The 12744-nt window shown below is 43.3% G+C and overlaps 3 protein-coding genes across 3 annotated transcripts in view; all 3 read right to left on the bottom strand.

Annotated features, from left to right (window-relative positions):
* LOC307087268 (signal-induced proliferation-associated 1-like protein 1) overlaps positions 1 to 7034 on the bottom strand; it is a gene marked incomplete at its 3' end in the record, with an annotated part of 40566 nt that extends 33532 nt beyond the window's left edge. Inside the window, 1 exon segment of the mRNA XM_079752776.1 lies at positions 6803 to 7034.
* Positions 7035 to 7731: 697 nt separating this feature from the next.
* On the bottom strand, positions 7732 to 9164 carry gpx2 (glutathione peroxidase 2). The gene is made up of 3 exons (XM_079752793.1): positions 9047 to 9164; positions 8659 to 8931; positions 7732 to 8534 (listed from the first exon to the last, which is right to left on the bottom strand). The coding sequence occupies exons 2-3, from the start codon at positions 8878 to 8880 to the stop codon at positions 8181 to 8183; spliced, it is 576 nt and encodes a 191-aa protein (XP_079608919.1). The 5' UTR covers positions 8881 to 8931; positions 9047 to 9164; the 3' UTR covers positions 7732 to 8180.
* Positions 9165 to 10177: 1013 nt separating this feature from the next.
* Positions 10178 to 12641, bottom strand: LOC307087276 (ras-related protein Rab-15-like; the record flags this gene model as incomplete). Its single annotated transcript, XM_079752792.1, has 7 exons — positions 12432 to 12641; positions 11487 to 11547; positions 11325 to 11385; positions 11116 to 11193; positions 10804 to 10893; positions 10626 to 10691; positions 10178 to 10336 (listed from the first exon to the last, which is right to left on the bottom strand). The coding sequence occupies exons 1-7, from the start codon at positions 12589 to 12591 to the stop codon at positions 10178 to 10180; spliced, it is 675 nt and encodes a 224-aa protein (XP_079608918.1). The 5' UTR covers positions 12592 to 12641.
* Positions 12642 to 12744: the final 103 nt, after the last annotated feature.

Below are 12744 nucleotides of genomic sequence, written 5' to 3'. Positions count from 1 at the left end.
CGCTGTGTCTCCTGAATAGAGATATCCTCATAACAGCTTACCCTCCTCTCCTTAAATGGGAGGTGAACTAAAAGAGAGAAGGGCTGGGCACGTGTTTTTAAGAGCGTTCCCTGCAGGGCTGCAGCTGCTGAGTCCAGGGGGAAAAATAGGCTTTGGTAGCCGGTTGTGATTCGTCAGGAGGACAAGGGCTTTGAAGAAGAGGGAGATGGCAGAGGGGAAACTTATGAGCGTGGTGAGTGGGGCACCCGCGGGTGTTCTCTGCCTCATCTCTAGAGGAGCTGCTCCCCACCGCAAACACAGACTTATCCCCCCCCCCCCCAGCATCTGTTTCCATGGCGAGGAGCACAGGTGTGCCTGTGCTAACCATAAGAAGCACACATAGACAAACACAATCACACACACACACACACCATTTCAGGCCACTGCACACAGATCAGTGCTATATAAAACGCTAGCATACAAGCACACCACTTTTGAATCCGACGGAACAAATGGATGCAAAGATACACACTGTATCTCTGCACGCTTTCCAGTCATTGATCCTGGCACGTGCGGAGAACACTGGCTGCTCTCCTACCAATCAGATCCTAATCATTCGTGTACAACCAGGGCTGTGGAGCCAATCAATTCCAAATGCCATTTGGATCACAATCGTTCTGTCGCTGTTGCAGGGTAGCGTACCTAGCTGAAAATCACAGCTGCCAAACGCAGTAAATAAACAACATTAAGATGTGATTCTGCACTGCACACACACACACACACACACACACACACACACACACACACACACACACACACACACACACACACACACACACACACACACACACACACACACACACACAAATATTGACACGCTGCTCGGCTAAAAACCCTACAACTCCTCATTTACATCTCATTTAAATTAGAGGCCTGGGGCAGAGGGCCAGCACTGCTCCCTTTTACATGACAAAAAAGAAACAAATAGAGCGAAGAAACACTAGCCGTGTCAACAGGAAAGAAGCCCCGGAAAAGGTGCTTCACATTCACACTTTTAAAAGGTGTAGACTATAGAGTTTAGTGCCATTTAGTGGAACACACAGAAATGGAATCATATTCATAAGTATGTTTTAATTAGTGTATAATTCCTAGAAAATAATGATTGTGTTTTTTCGTTAACTTAGAACGAGCCATCTACATCGGGAGCCAACCATGGACCCCACCGTTAGTAATGGCTCGAGAGAAAACTCGAGCCATTACTAACGGTAATGGCTCGAGTTTTGCAAGTAAGACAAACTATAGGTCATAGCTTGTCTTACTTGCAAGCTATGACCTATAGTTTTACAGGCTTGATAACTAAATACATTTTCTAAATAAATTAAGGAATCTCATCACGTAACACTTGGCTGATCGCTGGAGGGGTTATTCAGTTGGTTGGTTCACCATTAGCCCTCTAAATCCTACACAATGCACCTTTAAGAAAATATCAGAAGGTTGTTAAAATAGTCTGATGTTTTGGTCTCAATTTATAAACATGGTGTGAAGTAATTAGCCTGTCTTCTCCCTCCCTCCCCCACCCTGCAACCTCATTGGGAATAAAAGAGAAAGCAAATCAGGGCTTTGCATCCTCAGGAGTCAAACAGGAGAGAAATATGCCAAGTATCAACTGAAGCATTGTTTGAACTTCAGGATAATCTGGTCTAATGTGTTAGTTGTGTCATCATTTGTATACCGAATCTTCCTTGACAATAGGCACACGTGTGCACAGACAATGTAGGTTGTGTTTGCTTTTCATGCCAAGGATAGTCCCTGGTGACGTGTTCCTAATTAGCATTAAAAGAGAGAATGAATTCAACACGTTGGGCCACCTGTCTCATCACGCTACTGCTAGGAGACCTGGGCTAAATTATGCTAGCATGACACACACACACACACACACACACACACACACACACACACACACACACACACACACACACACACACACACACACACACACACACACACACACACACACACAAAATTAGCCAAGTAATAATCACTTTTTCCTCAGTTTAATGACAGTTAACAGTTAACTAAGTTAAGTGATCAATTCCATTTGTATAGCCCTAATCACAGTTAGTCTCAGAGTGCTTTACAGGCCACATTACATGCCCCCCCTCCCCTAACCCTAAACCCTCTAAAGAGCAAGACAAAGCTCCTTCATTATCAAGGAAACCTTGAGAAGAAACACAGAAAAGGGGATCGCTTCTCCGGGGATGGTTAGGGGTGCAATGGGTGCCATAATGGGCCGACATAATGGGAGCACAACAAGCAAAACGGTCAAATGTCCCTTTTATCTTACATTGAAATGTCCCTTTCATTGCAGTATGTTCCCTTCATAGCGCATTAAGCCAATGTAATGGTTTACTCCCATCATTAATTCGTACCTTACTACCCCTTCAGTTAAGGCAGCTGATATGAATCACAGTATTACCCAGCGGTCCATCAATGTAGTGCAAAGGGAAACCACTTGCTGGTCATGTTTGGGTAAGAGGCTGGGAAGGCAGCCATGTTTGTTATTAGTCAGTCTATCTGCCCTCTGCACCTGGCACAGACAGAAAACATTTTGCTCCTTCAATGTCATGTGCGGTGTCACAGTCGGTACCCCAGTAATGTCCATTGCTGACCTCGTTCAGCCTGGATTGACACCTCCCTGGAAAGAGATTTGTAATCCGATTGGTTGGGTGTGTGGTATTTCTGAGCTACTCCTCACTATCGATGTCAATTAATGATCTTCAGTGTGAGTGCCTTTTGCTTTCGCTCGCGTGTGAGTGCCTTTTGCTTTTACTTTCGCTCGCACACGTGCGTGCGTGCGTGCGTGCAAGAGACATAAACAGGCTGTTCAGGCCATCAAAGTACACTAACTCCGTCTGAATTTGAAGAATTCAGGATAAGGAAACACTGTTTTCCCAACAGTGCCTTTCCTCTCATCTAGCTTTGCCAAAAAGGTAACACCGGAACTCAGAGGGTGGAAATACATTTCCCTGGAAGCAGCGGATGTGGAACATTGGAGCCATGTGAAGAATTATTTTTTTCAGCTGAAATGTAGGAAACAAGCCTTGAAAGAAGCCCTCGCTGTTTTATAACCCAAGGTTTGGCAGGCTCATCCGAATAAACCTGTTGGAGAAGTTAATACGTTGGAAGGACGACCTTGCTTTGTGCATTGTTGTGTCGAGAATTCCAGGTAGAACATGGAGCTTTTCCTGATTGGAACAAAAACAGTTGAAAAGGCGCACAGGAATGAGGAAAAGCTGATCAGACCTGTCTGTGCATCCAGAGCCCCGTGGTTACAAGCCACAGTCAAGCTCTCATACATTCCTGGCCCACTTCTCCGATTTCGTTGCAGCCTCTGTGGTCTCACATGGGGAAATGATTCCACTACTGCCCACATAGACGCAGCCGAAGCCTTGTCTGCTTCTGCCTGCTGTTTTCATTCGACTGGGAGCCCGGAGATTGCTGGGGTAATCATATTCAGGGAGACGAGTGTGCAGGGCCGACAGAATTAAGATGGTGCAGCGAATGACAAACATGTTGAGACAACACCGAGCATGGCGTCATGGAAGTAGGGGTTGTCTGTAGGCAAGCACATGATGATGAGTGCCAGCTTCTGCTAAATCGTTTATTCGTCACGCTATCAATTCGATTTGACACGATAGTTTCTCTTTTTTTTAATTAATCTCTTCCAATCTCTGGCTACAGCACTGGGATTTTGTAGCGTTTAGTCAGGGTTTGTGTTGAGGGTTTAAAAACATCCTGGTTACCAAGACTTTGCTCTGGTTTCTGGCCGAGGCAGTGCTCCGTCAATCAACACAATGTAAAAACGCTCTGCAGACTTCATTGTTTCCAACAGAGGTGGTCCAGCCCAGGAACCCAAAGCAACATTTAGCACCTGCGCACAACAACATCAAATCGCTTTATTGTCTCTCAGGTCCATTTCCCACAGAGATAATGACATACCCCGAATTAGCATGGATTTTTGTGGGGGTCAAAATTCCCCATGGGAGGCGCAGAACAGAGGGCCATTTTTCACTGTCAGTATGCATTTGCTTTGTGACAGTGCACTGAAAGAGATTACATCATGGCCATTGTGGTGTCCGAGCCCTCTGGTTTATCCATTGGCTGGCATAGGGTGGCCTGCTTCAGCCAGACAAAGACACAGCATTCCAACAGTTTAGCAGGAAACGCAACCCGTTGTCACAGCTCATCATAGTCCAACTCATTAACCCCCACAGCCTATTCCCCCTAGTCAACAACGTTCTGATGATGACTCGCACCCTAGAACACTTTTAAGAAAAGAGTGCTGAACTGTGGCCATGTAATCACCGAGCCGTCTGCCTGCTGACTGGGGTCTGACTAATGGAGCGGGAACAGATGTGTTCTCCAGACTTGTACACCTTCACCTGTAACACCGGCATGAGCCAACCAATCAATCACATGCTTTGGTCATTGCCATAGACGTTGCGGGAATGAGCCAATCAAAATTTAGTATTTGAAACGACATTTAGCCAATCTTTGGCATTAAAAAGCTATAAGCCAACAGGGCTCCAGGTTAAGTGAAATCCTGTTGGAAAAGAATCAAACCGTTTTAAAATGAAAGATCATCTTTCGCTTACAAGTAAAGCAATAACCACATACCAACAAATGTTCTATAACAACACTTAAAGCGAGCGGTTTAGCCTAATCCTGACAGAACGCTCCCATTCAAGGAGCCAGATATGCTAACGCTCATTTCAATTAAGGCCTACTTTCACTTTGATCGCGACACAGCAAAGTGTTTTAATAACCTCAGGACTGAAGAGAACCCAAACTGTTTCATAAGAGTCATTTAGCGTAATTGCTGGCTCCACATGCCAGAGGAGGAACAATACCCCTCTTGTTTCATCATTGTCGGACTATCCCTTCCAACCCAGGGCTACAAGAAAACCGAAACAGGGGGTTTGACTGACAAACAAGTTACACTCTGTCATACGGCCTATGTAGGGCATGCAGTAATGGCTACTATTGAGCATGACAAGATCTGATACTGAATTACAAAAAAGGGCTTTCTACAACCACACACTGAAACGGGGGGGGGGAAAGAGGCTTTACCACATTTCTTAACCAGCACGTTTTGACTCATCTTTAGCTTTTAATATGAGACAAACACAAAGTCTTATAGTTCTCTGTTGGCAAAGTGATACAGACACTAATAAAACGTCAAATAAAAAAGGTACCATTAAAAAAAGTACATCGGTCAAGTCTATTATCCTGTCCTACAAAGATGTATTTTCACTGATATCATCAGCTAGCTCCCATTGAGCTTTTTGAGAGACACACTCTAACGTACTCCCGTAACCTTGAGTTGTATTTCTGAAAGAAAATAAAGTAGACAGTGAATGGGCCAACGTGGGAGATTAAAATAGAGCTAAAAACCAGTCTCCCTGGAGGGACATAAAGCTGCATATGCACTAGATTCCTTTTCAAGTGAGAATCCAATCAGAAAATCCAGGAAGTGACCCAGTGTGAATATTAACTTAAAGCTTTAGTACGAGCTACATCGTGCAGAGGCTCAATCGAAAGCTGCAGTAGGAAGACTGGGAGAGCGGTGAATGAGTGGAGCTACTAGACCCGAATGTTATGTCTACCATAGGTCAACTAAGCCTATCAAGAATGCCATAAATCCTTGATCCTTGCCCAAAGTTAATCTCTCGAGATGAGTTGTTCAGAGGATTTATCACAAGTTATTTTAACTAGAATGCACACAAAAACGAAATGTCACTAAAACGCAGGGTGACGCATTCCTGAATTATAATTATAAAGTATTTTCTATTGGATGGACATTCACTATCACTTTATCTCAAAGCCTGTCAAAATAGTCGATGTTTTCGTTTGTGTCAGAATCCTTTCGGTTGGTCTACTGCAGGAGCTTCTTCGACAGAGGCAGGCATATCTCCAGATTCAAGTCCAGACACAGCCTCTAGTCTGCTTTGTCATCTCAATATCCCCAATATAAATACCCATTGCAATCCAGGCCTTGTTAATACTATATCATGATATAGCTGTAACAACTACAAAAACAGCTATCATACCGTACATCAATGATTAGACTAAAACAGAAGAGGGTGGTCGAAGTTATAGTCCTATTAGACATTCCCGGATGTCTGTTCTTCCGATCAAAATAACATGAACTGTATGTTTAGGTCAATGCACATAAATCCGAAAATGAGAAATCGCAGTCTATGGATTAGCACCATGGCCTTATCAGCACTGCCACCCGATGCAACATGCACACCCCCGTGGATGTGCACCACAGTCACAACATGAATGACTTTTTGCCAACCATATAGCAAACAGAAATATCCCATAATTTGCTCTGCACTTCCACCTCGCGTGACAACCATCCATCATGGCTCGGATTTGACTGATCAAACAGGGGGGTTGGGGTGGTGGGTGGGGGTCGTCCGTGTGTTCTGCTGCCACCTGTGAATCGTCTTTCCCTCTGCGAGACGCGGAACAATGCATCGTCCTTGGATGTATGCAATACGAAGGACCGACTTCAGACCGCATCACAGATGCATGTTGACAGCTTCGGTCACTCGAGGCGAAAGCGTTCAAGCACAGCGATTAGTTCGCACGATTTAAGCCGAACCGACACCGAATGCACCCCGCCGTTACTCGTTACTTTCATCCAACCCGACAGGGCTTTGATTGAACTGTGCATGTCGGACTATACCGTGCACCCTAAACCGGGATCACACGCATCAGACTCCAAGCATGCAGAACCATGGGGCTTCCCACTCACCTTTTCCTCCTTTCTGCCTCAATCGTTGGATGTCACACAATGCATAACGTTTTCCTCCTTTTGTTGAACTAGTGGAAGGTCCCAGGGTCCAAACCCCGTAACGCCCAGTACAGTACGCTTCCTTTATTCGCTTCAGGCGAACTGTCCCCCGATTAAGATCCTAATTGGCCTGGCGTCTACGCGTGAGATTCAACTAATAAGTTTGATAGGAAGTTACTGGTTTTCCTCGCTGCGCTATGCAGTCGCTAGAAAGATGAGATCATTTCAGACACCCTCCCATCTGTGCTACAGTCTCGCGAGAAGGACACATTGGGAAACCAAACGTTACCATGGTAACTGCTCACCTGTGGCCAGCCCCTCATTTCCAGATGTAGGCTTCATGCATCGCGGGAAAATGTCTTTACAGTACAATCCATGCGTGATCTGTTGCCTGGTGGCAGAGAAGGGTGAGTTGGAGACTTGGTGACTAATGTGAACACACCACTAGCCTGGGTCTGATGAACGATATAGGGTTATGAATGGATTAATGACATGAAATATACCACTTTACCATACCATAGCGTTTAGGGGACCGTGTCTGCATGGATGTCATGGGGCATCTAATTGATCGATGTTAGAATATCCTTATTATGTTATTGGTCGGTGGACTGTTTTTTATATTTGATATCGTTTGTCAGGTCCAAACCTATTTTCACTTGGACCCAAGGGTGAGATATGTGGTGAAAACGCATGGAAAATTAGCGTAAGTATAAATAAAAGCGTGTTTATTTGAACACAGACGAATGACTAGGCCCTGTTTTTGAGGCCCTATCTATTTATAAATTTATTCAATATAAAAAAAAAGATAAACATATGTACTCAATGATCAAACGACTAACTCAGAAATGATTTGCGATGAGTCAATCCAACACAAACAATCGTTAGGCTGAGCAAAGTGATTTATTTGAACAGGAACTAATTTATCGCCCCAAGAATTATTTTCATTTCATAAGTAATAGCACCATCTGCTGGTCGGCCAACACACGTTTAGTAATAAACAGAATAGGCATAATTTTTTTTTTGTTCTTCAGGAATACTATTAAAACTTAACAATAGTTTAATTCCTTGCTCCTTCTTTTCAAGACTATACAAATAACCCATGACGACTATCATTTAACAGTGCCTTCCTACCAGATTAGTTTCCAAACACATGAGCATGAATCCAATCCTCTTGAGCACTTACAGAGGGCTCAGGTGGTACTCCCGCTACCGCGTTCAGAGTATCACCTTCATTTAATAAGGCTTAAAAGACTGAACACAACACTTCACATACTATTACCAGTATTATGATGAAAAGGCAATTTGAGGGATACTACTTGAGGCCTACTACGTATTTATCTTAGCTCTTTGTTAACCTCAACAGTCTCTGAATGTCGGGCTCTATGCTGATGGTGGGGAACTTCTTGCTGTATCTCTTAAAGGGCTCTCCCTCCGGCCCGACCAGGAACTTCTCAAAGTTCCAGGAGACGTCGTTCCGGCAGATGGGCGTCCAGATCAGGTGCTTGGGGTCCTGCATGAGGGAGTTGGGGTCATCTTCGGGGTAGGGCAGCTTGTCTTTGAGGTAGGCGAAGACCGGGTGTGGGTTCGCTCCGTTGACTTCGCACTTTTCAAAGATGGTGAAGCCGGGTTCGTAGCCCGCGCCCGGTCGCACATACTTCAGCGAATTCAAGATCTCCCCATTAGACAAGTTCTCCTGCAAATGACACACACACACACACAGTGATCTTCGAGAGTGCATTTAAGGGGGGGTGGGCTCAAAGGTCAAAGGCCTCGATTGGCCAATCACTAGTGCTGTCTCACTGCGCTGTTGAACTCACCTGGTAGCCAAACTGGTTACAGGGGAAGCCCAGGACCACGAGCCGGTGGGGGTACTTGCTCTGCAGCTGGCTGAGTTCGCTGTAGTCCCGGGTGGTGGTGCCTCAGAGCGACGCCACGTTCTCGATCAGCACCACGCGGCCCCTGAACACGTTGAAGTCCACCGTGGCCCCTTCCAGCGTGGTTGCCTTCAGGTCGTAGAAGGTCTTGGCGATAAACGTCATCTTGTTGTGTCTTTTCGCCTGCGCCACACGGACAGTGGATTGACCGGGCTTCTGTGAGAGCGGGTGTAATCCGGATACCACAGTCACCTGTCTGCTGTTAGAGGCGGGGGGGGGGGCTGGGTTGTGGGGTGGGTGTCAGGTGGCGGCGCAGACATCTGATACGCACCTGACATCCGATACTGCCCCCCTTTCAAAAGGTGAGATTCATATCACATTTTCTCATCAGTAGAATCTATTTCATCATTGGTGTTGACCTTTAGTGACATAATAATGACGAGGGGTAGAGGGGTAAGGAATCCTCTAATTTATTTGTAAAATTTACAAAAGCACAGTTCAGATATGCTTTAGCAACATTATAAACTCATAATCAAATAAATCTTTTGTATAAATATACTTAAAATTACCAAAGGACTACATTTGTAGCATAGCAATTCCATAAGCTATATCAGTTTCATGGTCATCAAACATTGAAGAGTACAATTCTTCACCAAGGGCTTCACCACAGCTTGTGATGAAAAATGGATGAATCCACTGTATAACCCTAATTAGAGCTGCTCTAAATGCCTCTTCTGGCGGAAGAGCCTGTTTAGAGACTCTGCACTTTACAAAACATCAAGGCAATGTCTTTACAATTCAAGCAAAAATTTGAACAATTCACTGTATCCCATACATAAAGGCTTTTCATAGAGAAGCTACGATTCCTATAACATAAACCTTTAAATGTACAATGATGTGGCAACTACACAGACACGATGCAAAAGGTAAAAATGTAATTCTTAAATGAACTTGCAAACAATGAGAATTAAAAGGATAATTTCCAACCAATAACCAGGACTGAAAGATGTCCCACTACAAATAAGGAAAATACCACAAAAAATCACAATGAACACAATCTTGTTTACGCTTGACACATTCCCCAACCAGGCTATAATTCTAAGTTGTATAGAAATCCATCCATACTACTATGGTTTTAAGTTTCACTATGTAAATAATTCAACCGGTCCCATTGGCTCGATTCTTTTCCCAGAAGAGGCCTAGTTACCTTAGTATTGAAGTGGTCAACTCCATGATTAAACAGGGCGGAAGATAAGCAGACGCAAATCTGGCCAACAAGCAACATGGTGACACAATAAATATGCGAAACGTATTTTAAAACCAAAGTAAGAGTAAAGTAAAAAAAAAAAAGAATAGAATTGAACGGACCTCCAACTCACCGGATTCCAAGGTAAACAGCATTTACCCACAGCTGGTGGGTAAAAAGGTCTCAAGGTGTAAACAAACCACTACAGCCCTCACACTAACACGAGCAGGTATCCTGTGTGTTTTCATGAAAGGCCTGAGGGCCCTTCTCCTCCTCAAGAGAGGCCCCATCCAGGAAGCGGTCTAGGGGTTCCAGAACGCGGTCAACGTGTCTCCTGTGAGCCTGTAGGACCAGCTCTGTCAGGCGAGTGAACGGCTGAAGGAACGAGGAAATAAAATAAAGGCTATTATAGAAACCAAAAGGTAGGTTTGCACATACTAGGGTATTTTTATGAAGTGTAGGGGCAGCAAAATGAAAATACAACTGTACAGGGATATTTAATAAAGATAGCCTGTTGAAAAAAATATAAAAGGTGCAGGTGTGTTTACACTAACAATTTGAAGGGCTTTAGCTTCACATAAATAGACCAACTGTGTACCAACAAACGACTAAATAATGACTAGCTTGAGGTGCTGGCTCAAAGGATGACGCCCATGTGACCTACCTCGCTGATGTTTTGGTTGGTGCAGGCACTGGTCTCAAAGAAGTCTAATCCATAGAAAGCTGCAAGCTACTCCACCGAAGGAGTTAAAAAGGGGTGTTAAAGTGGTGCGCCCTGTTCCTTCGGTGATGACATTTTAACACGTGTTCACATCCCTTCATAAGATTCAATGCCAGCTAACCTCTTTTCCTTTCTCCTCAGAGACACACCTTCCTGCTTCCATGTCCGACTTGTTCCCCACTAGGATCCTCTGAATGTGATCAGGAGCATTCTACAACCAACAGGTCAATGAAATGATCAATCAGTAGTACTGCACCAGATTGGCTGGGGCCACTCTACATTATAATAATTGATTAATTATTATTATATTAACAATTATTATTATACACATACTTGTAATAATTAATAATAATAATACTAAAAATAATGCAGAATAATAATTAAGACTAATAATAAGTAAGTAGGGAGGACAAGTGTTTTCTGTTGCTCTCACCTCATCCACATCCCCCGCCCAACTCATGATGTGGTGAAAAGATGGCTCATTTGTTATGTCGTACACAAGGATAATGCCCTGGGTGGAATTCAGAAGAAAAAAACAATCAGGGACAAGGAAGAGATTTCATGCAGGCCTGTGCTTAATGTAGCTTAAAGTATTAGGCAACAGCTGACATTAACACTGAATATTTGTTTTTAGAAACTCACTTGGGCCCGTCTGTAGTACTGTTTAGTTATGCTCTGATAACGTTCTTGACCTGCAGTGTCCCTTAAAAGACAGAATATGTTTTTATAGATAGATAGTCTATACTCACTATAATAAACAAAATGTCACAGGATGACAATGCTGGTAGACAGCATTCCACTCACCAGATCTGTACTCTGACTTTGATTCCATCTATGTCTAATGTCTTCATTTTAAAATCGACCCCTAAAAGCAGTAAAAAACACACACACATATATATATATATATATATATATATTTGTTGATGATCATGATCACATGAACACACACACACACACACACACACACACACACACACACACACACACACACACACACACACACACACACACACACACAAACTACAATGTGTAATGCAGTTCCATTGACCTCATCTCGTTCTTTGGTAATGAGAACTGTGTGTGGTTGGCTATGGCCATCTTTGTTTACACATTCATCTGGACCCTGGACTTTGCTAATTATCTCAATGGTTGGGACATAGACCACTGTAACGAAACTAACGAAATGGCAATAATGGTAGAACTAGATTGTATAGTCGTTTAAGTAATCAAACAGAAAAGTAGGCTTTTCTATTGTGTGTTATAAGGTAGGTTTGCCTTCTGAATAAATACAATTTAAGACAATCATGGTAATATCAAATGTCCCTATTGTAAGACCCTAGTTCGTTAACATCAGTTTGCCAATTAACCAATTGTATGCGAATAAAGTAATCTTCTAAAATGAAATTAGAACGTCTTTCAACAGTAGGCTTGACAAAATAGTGATGGTCGACCAATCAACACGTTTATAGGAGACTAAAATAAAAATAAATATTTGCACTCAAGAATGCAGTTATTCCCTCCAGTCTGTCTAATCTGCAGATGCACTTGCATCCTGAGGAAGTGTTCTCTGACCAGCGGAAACTTCTTCATGGTTTACAATCCCAAATCCAAAATTCCTAATGAATTGATGACTTAAGTCAATGTAGTTGTCTGAAGTACCCCACGGTCATCTTTCTAACACGTTGGTCCTTTCGTAAATGTTAATACTGATATAAACATCGATGATCGCTGAAAACTTTGACAGCTTACCGATTGTTGAAATATGGTAAGGATGATATTCCTTCTCAGTGAATCTTCGCAACAAACACGTTTTGCCAACTCCTGAATCTCCCAGAATCATTAATTTGACCAGAATATCATACTGTTTAGTCATTGCTGAAATGTTCATTATCAGATAAAAGCATGGCATTTACGCCAGCAACATGGACTGAAAGAGGCTGCACTTGCATTCAGAGTAAACGCGTATATTTCATTGTCAAGCCCGCAAAATGGAGATTTCCGTTTTCCGGCCAAATTTTCGAAGTAAAGCGTTCTCTAGCCATACGCCAATTGATTTCTCAGC

Source organism: Pollachius pollachius, assembly GCF_949987615.1.
Source record: "Pollachius pollachius genome assembly, chromosome: 15".
NCBI classification, from domain to species: domain Eukaryota; kingdom Metazoa; phylum Chordata; class Actinopteri; order Gadiformes; family Gadidae; genus Pollachius; species Pollachius pollachius.
This window is presented reverse-complemented; position numbering and strand designations above follow the sequence as displayed.